Raw genomic sequence first — 15087 nt, forward strand, 5'->3', positions numbered from 1 at the left:
TCCTAATATCCAGTCTAAGGTTTAGGTTGGATCTCAGCCAAAGGTTCTTCCCCCAGAGGCTGGTTGGGCACTGCCCAGGCTCCCCAGGGCAGTGGGCACAGCCCCAAGGCTGCCAGAGCTCCAGGAGGGTTTGGCTGATCCTCTGGGGCACAGGGGGTGACTCTTGGGGATGGGCCTGTGCATGGCCAGGGGTTGGACTCAATGATCCTCGTGGGTCCCTTCAACTCAGCACATTCTGGGATTCTGTGACTGTGAGAGCTTGCCCCACCCTATTAAAATTCGGTTGCTTACAAAAGTTAATGTCAGATGAGCAGCTTTCAAAATGATGGTTTAAAGACATCCCCATGACATGTAGCAGCCTCTTCTGTGCTTGGCTTTCAAGCTTCTCTTCTTATTTCTCCTTAAGTCAAACTCAACACAAGGAGACAAATGGGGCTGTAGCCTCAGCTGAGCCTCAGGACAATGGAGCTTATGAGCTGGTTTGCTCTGGTTTATTGATATAGGGAGGTGATTATAGAAAATTGAATTTTAAGCTGACTTTGGCATTCTGGACTAATGGAGCCGTGGAAGAAAAGCATAATGAAACAAGATTATTTTCTGGTCACCATCACAGCTCCTTTGGAACTCTAAGTACAAAACAGGGAAATCTCCAGTGTAACAGGATGTTTCCAGTGTCTAAAGGATTAAATAAAATAGACAAACCCCTTTCTGGCTGACAGGGAGGCATGAAGCCCCTCATCTCCATGGGATCAGCTGTATTTCCCAGGTTTCTGTGGAACATTAGACATCTTGCTGTGGAAGTCTCACACATTTCTTTGCTTTACTGCTGTGCTGGAACCTGAGCAAGACTCCTGCTTCCTGGGGATTTTTCAGGAGCGCATAACACAGTTACAACTCAACGATCCAACGTCAGAAATATGGTTTGTGGGGGCCAGTGCCAACTGCAGAGGCAGCCAGGGGCATTTCATTGCCATGACCACCACCAGTCCTATTTTGGACTCTGTACTCCAGTTTCCTCCCGTTGCTGCTGCCCCAAACCCTCCCCACTCACGTCAGCAGTGCTGATGTGTGGGCTGTTGTTCTAACACACAGGTAGCTGAAGCAAAGCTCTGCTGGAAAAGCTCTTCAGCTGCAGCTCGGGTGCAGTACAGAAATATCCTCTAATTTGAAATTCCCCTGCAAATCCCTTTGGCTCTGATTCCTTCACAACAATTACAGCTCGTTTGCTGTAATGTGGCCTCAGAAACCTGTGGGAGTAACTGGACTTGTCAGAGCCTCAGGAAAACGACAGCTTTGCAGTTCCCCTGGAAGCTCCCTAAAAACCACCTCAGCCGAAGCAGGGGCTGGATATCCTCCAGGGGAGGAGCTGAGACAACACAACTCCCTCTCATCCAAAGGACCAGGTGGACACAGGCAGTGCAGTTACAGCTCAGATCATGACAGAGATCACCCTGGGAAGAAAATGAGCAGTGGGAGCATCCCTCAGATACAACATGGGGCAGTGAGGCCACACTCTGGCTGCTCTCAGGCAGATTTTATTCCCAGACAGAGCCATGAGGACTCCTGTGCTCCTGTGAGGGTCTTCTTGAGTGTCACCAGGGGTTTGCAGAGTGGCCAGGCCCTGTGACAGCGCTGCTGAGGCACTCACTGATCAGTTTGCTTCTGTGGCTGAGCAGTTTAACTGCATTTCAATAGCAAATGGAATGGGAGAACAGGCAGCCACATCTGCTACCTCTGAGCGTCTCCTTTGGCTTTGCTACCTCTGGATTATTACTGTCCCCTCAAATTCCAGTATGAACCAAAAATTGAACATACTGGGCACTTCTAAGAGCCCCTCAGTGGAAGGCAGTCAGTTCCCCAGCCCCACACCAAGGCAAAAGAAAGATGTGTGAAACTACAGGCTTCATATAAGCTTTCCATTAGCTACTCATCAATTTGCAAAGCTTGAACACAGAGCTGGGGCCTTAAGACTTCAGAAATAAAAACCTGAGAATGTGTTGGCTGATTTCCCATCCTGGTGGGAATGCTTGGGCCGTGTTTTGATGAGCTCTGAGTTTCCAGAGGAAGACCAGCCTGGTACATAGGCACAGCAAAGGGGTTCAGCTGGAAATAAGGAATTACAAGGTCCCTGGGAGCCTGGGAGCTGGATAGGACATGGTGGCAGCAGTAAGAGTTGGGCTGAGCTCTGGGTGGCACTTTTAGGTGGCAGACTGTGCACTCCGGAGCCTGTTATGCCAGACACACAGGGGTGCACAGAGACTGGTGGCTCAGAGATCAGTGGAGGCCACACAAGGTTTATTTGCAACACCTTCAGAGGATGATAACCAAGGCACCGCAGTGCAAGGGGTAATTAAAAGCCACTGTCCTATTACTGCCAATACTCCAGTTACACCCCACTGTGGTGATGTCCTGCATAAAATGAGGCTTTAGGCTGGGTTTGTACCCAGCACAGGCAGAACACAGTCCAACGAGCAGCTGTGAGACAGCTGTGCAGAACTGAGGGATGGGACAGGGATGGGATCCTCTGCCCCTCTCACCGTTTCCTCCCTGGTCCCCACTCCTCCTTCTCCAGTGCTGCTGTCCCGGGGCTGCAGCTCCAACAGCGTGTGCAGGAGCTGCTCCGAGCTCTGTGTGAGGAAGCCAAGCTCAGCGTTGGGATGGAGCCCATACAGGTATGGAGACTCTGGAGGCAGGGCTTCATCTATGTACTGCAGAGACACAGTCAGGTCCAGGTTAGATACAGAGCCAGTTAGGGTCAGGTGAGACACAGAGACAGTCAGGTCCAGGTTAAAAACAGAACCAGCCAAGTTCAGATAAGATACAGAAATATTCAGGTCCAGGTTAAAAACAGAGCCAACCAAGTTCAGATAAGATACAGAAATATTCAGGTCCAGGTTAAATACAGACACATTCAGGTTCATGTGAGATTCAGAGACATTCAGGTTCAGGTTGGATACAGAGCCCAGGGCACTTTGCCTGCAGAGCTCACAGCACTGGAATCATCTCCCTCAGGTCAGCCCAGGCTGGGCAGCTCTGCTTGGGGCTGAAACACCAGTGCACTGATGGAGGAGGGAGAGTATGTTTGTTTACAGAACTGCTTCTACTCCTGCTGGCAAAATTCAGTAATTGCTGAAGTTTGGCTTGGCTCTATATCTCAGGCTGGACCTTCTCTAGCAATTATCTGCTGTGCACTTCAGCATCAGCATCCTGAGATCTCTCATGGCAATTTAGCTTCCAGTAGTTAAGTTTTATGAACAAACCCAGCCTAATATGTCTCTCTGCTACTGCATTTGTGTACAAAGAACAGATGAGATCAGTAAGTAGATCAACAAGAGCCATCAGTGATTCTCATCAAAACTGATGATAAAAGAAGCTTGAAGGGGCCATTTTAGCAAACAGTATGTGGATGTAATTTTCCAGGAGCCCTGCTCAAGTCTCAAGCACCAATACAGTTGCTCTATTCATGCATGAACAGAATGAGCCCATGATGAAGTGGCAAATTACCATTAGACTGGGTCATCCAAGGAAATGCTGAGACATCTACAGAAACAGAACATAATGGGAGATAACAAAGGTGTGCAGAAACACTGCAGCCCTGTTCCTGCCTCCTAAGGCAGATTATAGGGCAGTTATGGAACACATTACATTTAGGTGTGTAAATAATGCCAGAAAACAAAGAGCTTACCTGGTGATAGCCATTGTAGTCCATGTTCCCTGGGAGGGGGAACCCTGGAGCAAGGAGAAGTTCTCCCTCCAGCATTTCTGGCTTAATAAATTCTTCCAAATAGGTTTTGCAAAGCCTCCTGTCCCAGTCATCTGTGATGTGACCCCCATACATGATCTCACCCACAAGGTAGCGCAGGTCGTCATAGGGCACCTGAGGATGAACAGGGAGGGCAGGAAGGACAGACAGATTCTCATTTTAGGAAACATGCAGGAGGTCAGAGAGCCAGAGCTCCAGAGGCCAGTGCTGGGCTGCAGGTTCCAGCACTGACCTGCACACTCAGTGTTTCCACCTCACTGCTTCAGTTTTCTCAGTGAACAAACATCAGGTAGTAGTTAAACTCTGCCCAAGGAGAACTGGATCACAGCAGAGATTTCCTGCAATTCCCCGCTGAAATGCAAATTTACTCTAAGCTCTGTTAAACCAAAGATCACTGTTCTTTTCAATTCATAAAGACCACAGGCACTGTTTGCTCTGATTTCTAAGCTTCTACAGGCTCGAGTGGCACCGAGGCCTCTCATCTCCCCACAAAGGCCCAGCAAACCCAAAGATCCCAAGGAAATGGTATTTCAGGAGATTTCCCAGGAGCTTCAGCACAAGCCATATCCCCAGTGGTTCAGAGCCCCAGTGAAGCACCCACCTTGGAGCTGGCCTGCAGGTAGTTGTGCAGCACAGTCACAGAGATGGTCAGGTCCCCGCTGCTGAAGGGGTACGGGCGGTTCCAGCCCTGGGGGCCGAACCTGCGCCGCTCGGCCACCACGGCATGGAAATAGCACAGGGCAAACAGGATGCTCCTGAACTCCTTCTCGTGGCTGCACATCTCCAGGGTGTCCTGCAATACAGGCAGAGCCACTGCTCTCAGCCTCAGGGCCTCCAAATACATCCAACTTTGGACAGGGATGAATCACAGAATCACTAAGACTGGAAAAGAACTCTGAGATCAAGTCCAACCTTTGACCAACACCCCCATGCCCACTAAACCACATCATGAAGTGCCACTACTTGAACATTCCCAGGGATGGTGACTCCACCACCTCCCTGCCCAGCTTGTTCCAATGTTTAACCACACTTCCAGAGAAGAAATTTTTCCCAGTATCCAACCTGGACCTCCCTTGGTGCAGCTTGTTGCCATTTCCCTGGTCCTATAGCTTCCTACCTGGGAGAAGAGGCCAATCAATTTTTCCTCCAGTTCATATTTGCATAATACACACATGTGTTAATTTTTGAAGTCAGTGGATTTGCATTGCAAATTTATTGGAAAATTCTAATGAATATTTTTGGAATTAATATTTACTATTTCCAGCTCAGAGTGGCTTTGTACAGGAACACACATTAACAGTGGAGAAGGGAAGGACACGTGCACCCACTCAATGCCCCATCACCTGCATGTGCTCAACATCCCTCACCAGAGAGATGAAGAGAGAATCCCAGAATCCCAGAGTGGTTTGGGTTGGAAAGGACCTTTAAAGCTCATCTCATCCCACCCCCTGCCATGGGCAGGGACATCTTCCTGGTCACTAGACGAGGTTGCTCCAAGCCTCATCCAACCTGGCCTTGGACACTGGCCTCACTACCCTCACAGGGAAGAATTTCTTCCCAATATCCCATCTAACCCTGCCCCCTGGCAGTTTGGAGCCATTCCTCCTTGTTCTATCACTGCATGCCCCTGCAAAAAATCCCCCTCCAGCTCTCTTGGAGACCCTTCAGGTACTGGAAGGCCACAATTAAGTCACCCTGGAGCCTTCTCTGCTCCACGCTGAGCAATCCCAATTCTCTCAGCCTTTCCTCACAGCAGAGCTGCTCCAGCCCTTGGGGCATCTTGGTGGCCTCATCTGGACTCACTTGAAGAGCTCTGTGTCATCACACTGGGCAAGGGGGCCAGCACTGGGCCTGGGACTGTGGCACCTTGCCCAGGAGGTGGAGGGGCAGGAGCCCGAGTCATTTAATCACTGAAAATGAACACGAGAACTGCTTCAAATATGTGCAGAGCACTTCCTCATTTTAGGAACCAGCCCCAGACATGAAGGGGCACTGCCTGAATGAACACTGAGAATCCAGTTCAGTCTCATTCGGCCCCTCTTTAGTTTTGTATTTTTCTTCAGCTACAAAGCAGGACAATATCCCCCACACAGAATAAAGAGGTTCCTTTGTAGCTTTCAGCTGAAAGCTAAATTTGAACATCCATTTGTATAAAGCGGGGAAATGAGGTGTAAAAGGGACCCCACCCACTTGCTCCAGGATTTCTGATAAGAGATGCTTTATAATACTCCAGCAATTTAGAAAATGCTAATTACTATCTGATTGAAATGAGCAGAGGCAGGATGAAAATGTTACTTGGGGTGAAGGTTCTCCCCTTCCTTGTTCTCTGGGACATTTTGTGGAGTTCAAGATGATGAATGACAGTAGACAAAAAATGGAATAATCTCTCCTGACTAGGGACATTAATCCTGGCATGGTGCCTCCCCATCCCCTGCTCAGCACAGTTAGCTGCTGCTCTTGAGATTCCCTCTACTCCAAGTGCAAAATCAGCTGAGAGCTGCCCCCATTTCCCTGCCCATGGACCAGGGCCTGGGGTCCACAATAGACTGGGGTGTTCTTGCCTGGTTCCAAAAGACAAGAGGCTGCATGGAAAGAATCATTAGGATCAAAGAATGGTTTGAGTCAGAAGGGACCTTATACATCATCTTATTCCACCCCCCTGCCATGGGCAGGGACACCTTCCACTAGCCCAGGTTGCTCCAAGCCCCGTCCAACTTGGCCTTGGACACTTCCAGGGATGGGGCAGCCACAGCTTCTCTGGGCAACCTGTGCCAGGGCCTCATCACCCTCACAGGGAACAATTTCTTCCCAATAGCCAATCTAGATCTACCCTCCTTCAATTTAAAACCATTCCCCCTTGTCCTATCCCTCCAGGCCCTTGTCCCAAGTCCCTCTCCAGGTCTCTTGGAGCCTCTTCAGGCACTGGAAGGGCTCCAAGGTCTCCCTGGAGCCTTCTCTTCTCCAGGCCGAACACCTCCAACTCTTTCAACCTGTCTCCTTAGCAGAGGTGCTCCAGCTCTGTGATCAATTGAGTGCCTCCTCTGGACTCATTCCAGCTGTGTTGGACTCAGCACTGCAGGTGGGGTTACAGAAGAGCAGAGAGATTTCTCACAAGAGAAAACCATCCTGCCAGACCTGCCCTGTGTGTTCCTGGCACAGCCATCAGCTGCAAGAACTTCATCACGACTGTTTCAAAAAGGCACTTCAAGGGTTGAGGGCATCTTCAGACCCTCCTGGTTGCTCAAGGTTCACCAGATGGGGTCCTGCTGTGAGAGCTGCGTGTGCCAAGGCAAGGGCAGTGTGTGAGTGAGGGCAATGAGTGTTCAGGGTAGCAGGAGGCTGTGTCTGTGTCTCCAGGACAGGAATCATCAGCAGTGTGAATGCTCAGCTCTCAGCCTTTGTGTTATGTGGTAAACGAGGTCAACAGGAGCGTGGATGGCTCCAGCAGTGACACACACTGGCTCCAGCCTGTCCTGGCCAGGGGCTGTTCCCTGGGGAGCCCTGTTTGATCTGTGTCCTGCTGCTCCCAGAGCCTCTGGCCTGTGGTGCCAGAGCTGTCGAGAGAGGCCACAGAGCAGAGCTCACTTAATCACCACATACCAACGGCTCTGACACTGATCTAACCCTCTGGGGCACCAAGAATATTTTCCATCATTTCCACAGAATTCAGTGTCGTGTCCCCTGCACAGGAGACTCAGCTGCAGTTCCATCAGCAGGTCCAGCATCACCAGGATGGGGATTGTCCCGCTCTGCTCTGCCCTGGGGCAGCCTCACCTCAACATTGGGGCAGTTTGGGGGGATCACAATGGAAGGAAGAGATGGAGTCATTAGAGAGTGTCCAAAGGAGGGTAATGAAGATGGGGAAGGGCCTTGATTTGAAGGTATGTGAGGACACTGAGGGCACTTGGTGTGTTCAGCTGGAGAAGAGGAGGCTGAGGGGAGACCTCAGTGCAGTTCCACCTTCCTGGGCAGTGGCAGAGGAGGGGCAGGGACTGAGCTCTGCTCTGGGGGGACCAGGGACAGCAGCCAGGGAATGGTTGGAGCTGTGTCAGGGCAGGCTCAGGTTGGAACTCAGGGAAAGGTTCTTCCCCCAGAGGCTGGTTGGGCACTGCCCAGGCTCCCCAGGGCAGTGGGCACAGCCCCAAGGCTGCCAGAGCTGCAGGAGGGTTTGGCTGATCCTCTGGGGCACAGGGGGTGACTCTTGGGGATGGGCCTGTGCAGGGCCAGGAGTTGGACTCAATGATCCTTGTGGGTCCCTCCAACTCAGCACATTCTGTGACTCTGGGATACATGATGGGATGCAAAGGGACTCACTCAGCTGCTGTCTGGAAGGGCAATGCCTTCCCCCGTCATGCTCCATGGGGTCTCCAGCAGCTCCAGCAGCTCCAGCAGCTCCAAGCCAACCTGTCACTGGTGCCCCTGAGCTCCTACCTGGCTGAAGCTGTCGAGGGCTCCGTGCAGGTTTGCCTGCATCCCAGTGGGGGCCTCGTTGGTGATTTTGATGGAGTTCTCCAGGATGCCCTGGGGAATGATGTGGCTCTCGGGGGAAGGTGCTGGCTCTGCGCTGATGAAGACACGGAAGTCCTGGTGGCTGCCCTCGCTGTGCTGCTCCAGCTTCTTCTCCAGGGAACTCAGCCACTTGGCCACCAGGTGGATGTTCTGGCAGGGACAAAGGGGAGGCTTTATCGTTCCCCCATTTACACCCTTGATTTCCTGAGTAGCACTAAATCCATCCCACCCATGAACAGCCAAGGCTGCTCTAGAGTTGGGTACTCGCCCCAGGAGTGCCTATGAGCAGTTCCCCAAATATCCACTTACATCAAGTACACTTTTAAATTCAAAATAATCAATACAAACCACCAGCAGCGCAGTAAGTCACAGCTGGGCTGGTTGGGCTCTCAGTGCTCAGACTCTCGTCGTTACAGCAATACCAGCTGACAAAGCAGAGCAGTTCCACATCCACTGAGCTCAAATGAAAACATTTGTTCATTTTTAACAGAATAACAGTGAGGACCCTCAACAGCAAAGAAGTCAAGCAGGTGGTTCCACAAAGACCTTTCACATAAAGGATTTATTTATTCATGCAACTAATTAATTAGATGTATCTCTCAGAAAATTAAGCAGCATCGTGGGGAGATGGTGAAATCGATAAAGACAAGCCTCAGTTTTTTCCCCTTGGAGTCCTATACAGTAGTTTTCAGGCAAGAAAACAGCTTTCTGTTATATTAGGGATGGGATTTGTGGGCTAAACTCCCCTTGTTTTAGTTGGGTGTGTAATCCAAACTGGCTGTGTTCACTGTGGTGATTTATCCCATCCAAAGAAAGGACAAGGAACTTGATAACCTAAATTAAAAACAGCCTCCAGAAAGATGAACTGCTTGGAGGTGGCAAGGAAATTACATCAAGGAACCATCTTAGAGGCTAAGAATAAATATATATCACCTATAAATGGGCCCAGAAAGGAGCTCTCATGGTTAAATAGCAGAGTAATGGAGATTATTAGGAGAAAATTACATTCTTCCAAAAGTGGAAGTTTTGTCCAAATGAGAAAAACAGAAAAGAGCACAAAATCCAGTCACAGGAAGGCCAAAAAATGTTATAAGAAGCAATATTTCAAAAACATAAAAGCTAATAATAAAGCCTTTTGCAGAGACCAGGAACGTGCCAGAGAGTCTGTAAAAGTACAAGATGATCAAGGTCTACAGGGAGTGCCCATGAAAGGCCAGGCCACCCCAAAACAGCCCATCTTTGCAGGAATAGTCTCTGAGGAGCCTGAGGAGGCTCTCACAGCCTGTGTAACACAGTGGAATCACTCAATGCTGAGGCTCAGATGCCCCTGGAGATCATCCATCCCATCCTCCTGCTCCAAGTGGGACCAGCCAGAGCAGGTTGCTCACTGTGCCCAGCTGGGTTTTTGGATATCCTAAGGCTGAAATCTCCACAACCTGTCTGGCAACATGTGGCTAGTGTTCAACAATCCTCACAGTAAAAAACCCATAAAGATAATATAGTATAATATAGGGAAAGGAAAGGAAAGGAAAGGAAAGGAAAGGAAAGGAAAGGAAAGGAAAGGAAAGGAAAGGAAAGGAGAAAAGTTTAAGGGAAATTTGTATCTCAGTTTGAGTCCAGTGTCTCTTTCTGACTCCATCTTCTGCACTTCCCCTGTCACGAGGGATTTAAACCCCTCTGAGCCAAACCCCAGCTTTTGGAGGTTAAATAATCCCAGGTCTCTCAGCCTCTCCTCATGTAACAGATACTCCAATCCCTCAGTTGTTGGAAAAGATTCTTAAACAGAAGCAGCAGATGAAGAGTTTTTTGGAAAAATTGATAAGGTGAATAATAACAGGTTATAGGAGCTGACAGTCTCCACTTGGGAAAATCCCAGATGTGGAAGGTCTGCAGGACTCCCCAGGATGCACCAGGCATCAATAAAGCAGGAGTTACACACAAACAGGATGAGTGGGAGAAGACCAGGAATCTGAAAGTTCCAAACCATTTTAGATGACGGAACTGAGGATATCAAAATCTGAGCTTGTGGGCTGGGCTGGGGCAGAGCTGATGTTCCCCCCCAGCGGGTCTGGGCTGTGTTTGGGGCTGTGCTGGAGCAGTGCTGGGCACACTGGGATGGCTCAGTCCCTGTGACACAGCCAAGGGCTGCTCTGCTCCTCCCAGGGCCCTGCCAGGACCAGCCCGGGGGGCACAGGGAGCTGGGGGGGCACAGGTGGGACAGGGGAGCCCAACTGCCCCCAGGGATGGCCCAGACCGTGGGGAGTCACGCTCAGCACACAGAGCTGGGGGAAGGAGGAGGGGGATGTTCAGATGGATGGGGTTTGCCTTCCCCAGCCCCCAGCAGCTGGGAGGGAGCCCAGGGCAGTCCTGGGATGGCTGAGCCCACGGGAAGGGGGAGTGAACTCTTCGTTTTGCTTGTGTGACTTTTGCTTTCCCTTTTAAACTGGCTGTATCTCAACCCAAGTTTCTTCGCTTTTCGCCCCAGTTCTCTGCCCCCCGACCCTCGTGCAGTGAGTGATGGTGTGTGGGGCTGAGTTACATCACAAACACAGAGGGTTGTCCCCAGGGAACACTTTTGCAGGTCCTGGAGAGGTGAATTCCAGCAGGCAGGTCACACATTTGTGTCAAGCATTGCCTGCTCAGAGGAGGAGTTGCCTCCATGGGGCCAATGTGTCTCCAAGCTTGCATTTTCATTAGCATGAGCCATTTCTCTTCCAGTTCCCACTATCAGTGCAGGTAAGAGGGAAGGTCTCATAAGCCACCAACCAGTCAAAAGCCAGGTAACAGGGGTGGGGAGCTACTGATGGAGCTTTAACTTCTCACCATATTCAAAAACCACCTGAAAGAGTGAATGATTAATGAGCTGACAAAATTAGTTATAAGACAAAGTTATTTCAAGTCCTCAAAATAAAACCTGGTGGTGAAGAACTGCAAGAGGTGCCATCATTCTAAGTGAGTGGCAGTGACATTTCAGAAGAAATCCAGTGGTGATAGAGGCAAAGTAATGCACTCAGAAAAACAACAACTCTGATGAGTTCAGAATTAACTATTATCACCCAGGGAAGAGACCTCTAAGTCCTCACAGTTATTTCCTGCAAATAACAGTTCAATGCAAAAACAATCAAACAATGCAAAACCAACCAAATGCCTGCAAAGGAACAGAAAATAAAACTGCAAACATTATTTTGCACTCCATAAATTCATGGGGGGGCCTTCATCTTGAAAACAGCATCCAGTTCTCACTCCTCTGTCCCCAGAAGGGTTTAACTCCCCCCAAAAGGAGACACTAAATGGATATACACCTGCTGTTTGGAGAGAGTAGAGCTCGGGGGGGGGAGGGAGGGGGTGAAATGGAGAGTGGAGGATGGATAGAGCAGACTGCAAGCTTTGAAAGAACAAGTGCAAGGATATTTTCATATGACACATACCTAAACTGCCAATTTACTGCCTCAGGGTGTTTTGTGAGTTGAGAGCATCACAGAGTGGAGCTGAGCTTAAAGTCCCAGAGAAAAATAGAGAATGACAGAATTGTTGAGGTTGGAAAAGACCTTTAAAATCCTCAAATTCAACCCCCAACCCAGCACCACCACCATATTCACGCTAAACCATGTCCTCAAGTGTGATATCCACATGGTTTGTGCACAGTTCCAGGGATGGGGACTCCAGCACTGCCCTGGGCACCTGTGCCGACATCACTGCACACTGTTACTGTTTCTACACCTTTTCCCCCAGGTTGTGGGTGTGCCCGTCTCAGGCAGAGAGCTGGGCTGGCAGCACCTCGGGTGCCCCAGTGCAGGGATTCTCTGTTCCTCAGAACACCAAGGGAGCTCTTCCTGGCAACACAGAAACCCTCTGCTGGCTTTTCTGTCGGAGGGCTAAGGTGCCCCTTGTGAGCTACATATGGAGACATCCCAGCTGGGGCTGGAGAAGAGGAGGAACACTGGAGAAAGGAAAAGCTGAGGTCCTTTAGGCACAGGCTGGGAGGGAACAGTGGCTGCTGTCACAGACTATTGGCAGTATTTGAAAAAGCTGGAGGGATGGGCAGCACTCAGAGATGAACCAAGGGATGTGAGTCAACAGAATTCTGTCTGAGAAAGCCATGGACACCTTCCTCCCTCCAGTTCTGTTGCCCCAGATTCAAATGTCTGGGAAAAATAATTGTTATTTAGAACTGCATAAATTCAGTCTCCACCCCTGAGATGACCCAGGGATGTGCTCTCAGTATATGGGTGAAATGGAGTTTGGGCTGTGAGATGAGGAGGAGATGCCTGAGCAGAGGGATCATGTTCTGGGGAAGTCTTGTTTTCTCATAAATGGGGACCATGTGAGGAGCAGTAAAGAAAATGCAATTATATCTGAGCTCTGCTGCACCACTGCTGGGCTGATGCATTTAGGATTTCAGGAGATGAGGTTCTCCCCAGGGTCCAGCCAACCAGCTCTCCCTAAAAACACAAGTCCAATAATCAAGTAGGAGTGGACTGAAACCTGTAACCAAAGTGCTACAAACACCATGGAGATTTAGTAACACAGGGAGAGAGCTCAACAAAATACCAAAAGAAACCCTGTGCATTAAATATCAGTTTAATCATAGTCTGCATATCTGACCTTAAGTGTTCTCATCTCTAATTGGTAGTTCCTTCCTACATCTGCTTTTCTGGTGTTAGATGGCTCAAAAATAATTGCTTTTGCTTGTGTTGACATGACACCAGTGATCATTATTTGTCGGTATCACTGCCTGCTAACAGCCAGCTGAGGGAATATCTCCAGTCCAATGATAATTGAGTGCATTTATATACTGTCCTTTTGTGATAGAAGGGATGAGAAAGAGGAATATGTGCAGCAAAACAAGGGCTGCTACTAAGAATTCATGATTCAAATGAATATATCTGCCCAAAGCAGATGGAGGTGTTGGGGAAGGGATCCACAGGATTGAAGGAAACCTTGCAAATGAATTCCCAGCAGTCAGATAACAAAACTTGAGAGAAAATGACTAATGCCAACACACACTATTGTCACAGTAATTGAGTGATGTGTCAATTATCCAGCACAGACAGCACTGTGTTAATACCAATTGCAGCTGAGCAAAGAACCACCTGCTTGTTTTGGAACCCACCTCCCACCAATTCCATGGGCTGCCTCTAGACCTTATTCAGGAGAAACAGGGGTTAATCCAGCCTGTCCACCTCCTTTTGCTCACCCTACACTCTCCTCTACCTCCCTAAACCACCCCGGGCACTTTACACTGCAGCAGTCTCACATCCTCCTCATTCCATGAACCCCCTGAAGACACATTTATTTACCCAGGACACACCAAGGTGGTGCATTTCTTTAGTACAAATTTTCTTAGCCAGATGTTTAAGGCTGTGGATGTGGCCTCCCTGGTGTTTCCCAGGCCAGGTTGTGCTGCAGACAGGAACAGGCAGTGGTAAATTCATTACCTTGCTGTACAAATGGAGAGTGGGGGACAAATACTGCTGTAAAAAAGGCAAAAAAACAAACAGAAACACCTCCCCTGCACACATCCCCACAGCACCTCAGCCTGGGGTGCCAGTGACTGAGAGCAGGGACAGGATGAGGGGCTGTGGGAAGAGCTGGGCTGGGCTACACGTGCAGGAACAAGGGAACACCAGAGGCTTTTCTTTGGAAATTCACTTCCAAGCACCTCTGTGTGTTTATACTTCACAAAGCAGAACATATATCACAGGATGCAATTGTTGCCATGGTAGCCATCAGAAATAGTACTACATATCCATAAAGCAGCATTGACTGCCCTCCCTGTGCTGGCAGTACTGGGGACCCTGCCCATGTCCGAGAGTGCCCCTCTCCTCCCCTCCTGCTCACAAACCACCTCCTGGAGAAACGAGAATTGGTTGTTTTCTCAAAGTCTCATCCTCTTGTGGGATCTCTCAGGAAACAGGTACTGCTGCTCTATCCATCTGCCAGGCAGGTACAGCCCAGAGCCATCCCAGCACTCCCAGTGCCCACTGCATGTGTTGGGGGAAAAAAAGGGGCAGGACTGGGCACTGCAGAGCCTCTTCCTTGGCCACACTTACTGCTGACGGTGGGGTGAGCTCTCATCCATGAGAATCACAGAATATACCGAGTTAGAAGGGACCTATGAGGATCAGAGAGTCCAACACATCCTCAGGAACAGCTCCATCCTGTGAATGCTGCCCCAGGACAGGCACAGACCCCTCCACCACACCTGGTGTCCACCTATTTCTGAGCAGCAAACCTGCTGCTGCCCCACGTGCAGAGAGGCCACCTCAGAGCTGTGACAGCACCAGGAGCTTTGCCCGATGTCTGGCACATGCTTTGCCCTCACTGAGATGTTCCAGCAGCAAAAGGAGCCCCCGGGGCAGGAGGGAGAGTGGGATCACATTTCACCCGTGGGAAGTCCTGGATTTCAGCAACAGCACCCTCAGGCTTTTTCTCACCTCACCCATGAGGCCTCCAAGACACTCCTGATAGAGAAGGACGCACCTGATCCTGGCAGTTAGCACTACCTGAGCCCTCCCTGGAGCCCTCAATCCCCAGTGAGCCTCTCCACACATGATCACATGTCATAGTTTGAAATTGGCCCCCCTGAGAGGCTGGGGGGGCTCAGAGGTGCTTGGGTGCCAGGGCAGTGTCCCCTGGAGAGCCGATCACCACTCATGTCGTTCGCTTCTGCTCAAAATCACATATCACAGCACGGGAAGCTGTTGGTAGTTCTGTCTTGGTTGTTTTGCTGTTGGTGTCTGCTGCGTGTAGGTGGACAAGGCCAGGGGGTGGCTGGGCTCCCTCTCTTCCCCTCAGGGTGGGAGAGGGGAGCC

General features: G+C 50.0%; 1 protein-coding gene across 1 annotated transcript in view; it reads right to left on the reverse strand.

Moving 5' to 3' along the window:
• Positions 1 to 15087, reverse strand: part of DNAH9 (dynein axonemal heavy chain 9) — a 180063-nt gene that overhangs the window by 15782 nt on the left and 149194 nt on the right. Inside the window, exons 53-56 of the mRNA XM_017835980.1 lie at positions 8195 to 8422; positions 4365 to 4556; positions 3686 to 3877; positions 2538 to 2708 (exon numbers count right to left, since the gene is read on the reverse strand). Of these exons, the coding sequence (XP_017691469.1) occupies positions 2538 to 2708; positions 3686 to 3877; positions 4365 to 4556; positions 8195 to 8422 (783 nt within the window). The remainder of the gene's footprint in view (positions 1 to 2537; positions 2709 to 3685; positions 3878 to 4364; positions 4557 to 8194; positions 8423 to 15087) is intronic.

Source organism: Lepidothrix coronata, unplaced genomic scaffold, assembly GCF_001604755.1.
Source record: "Lepidothrix coronata isolate B3197 unplaced genomic scaffold, Lepidothrix_coronata-1.0 Scaffold267, whole genome shotgun sequence".
Classification (NCBI taxonomy): domain Eukaryota; kingdom Metazoa; phylum Chordata; class Aves; order Passeriformes; family Pipridae; genus Lepidothrix; species Lepidothrix coronata.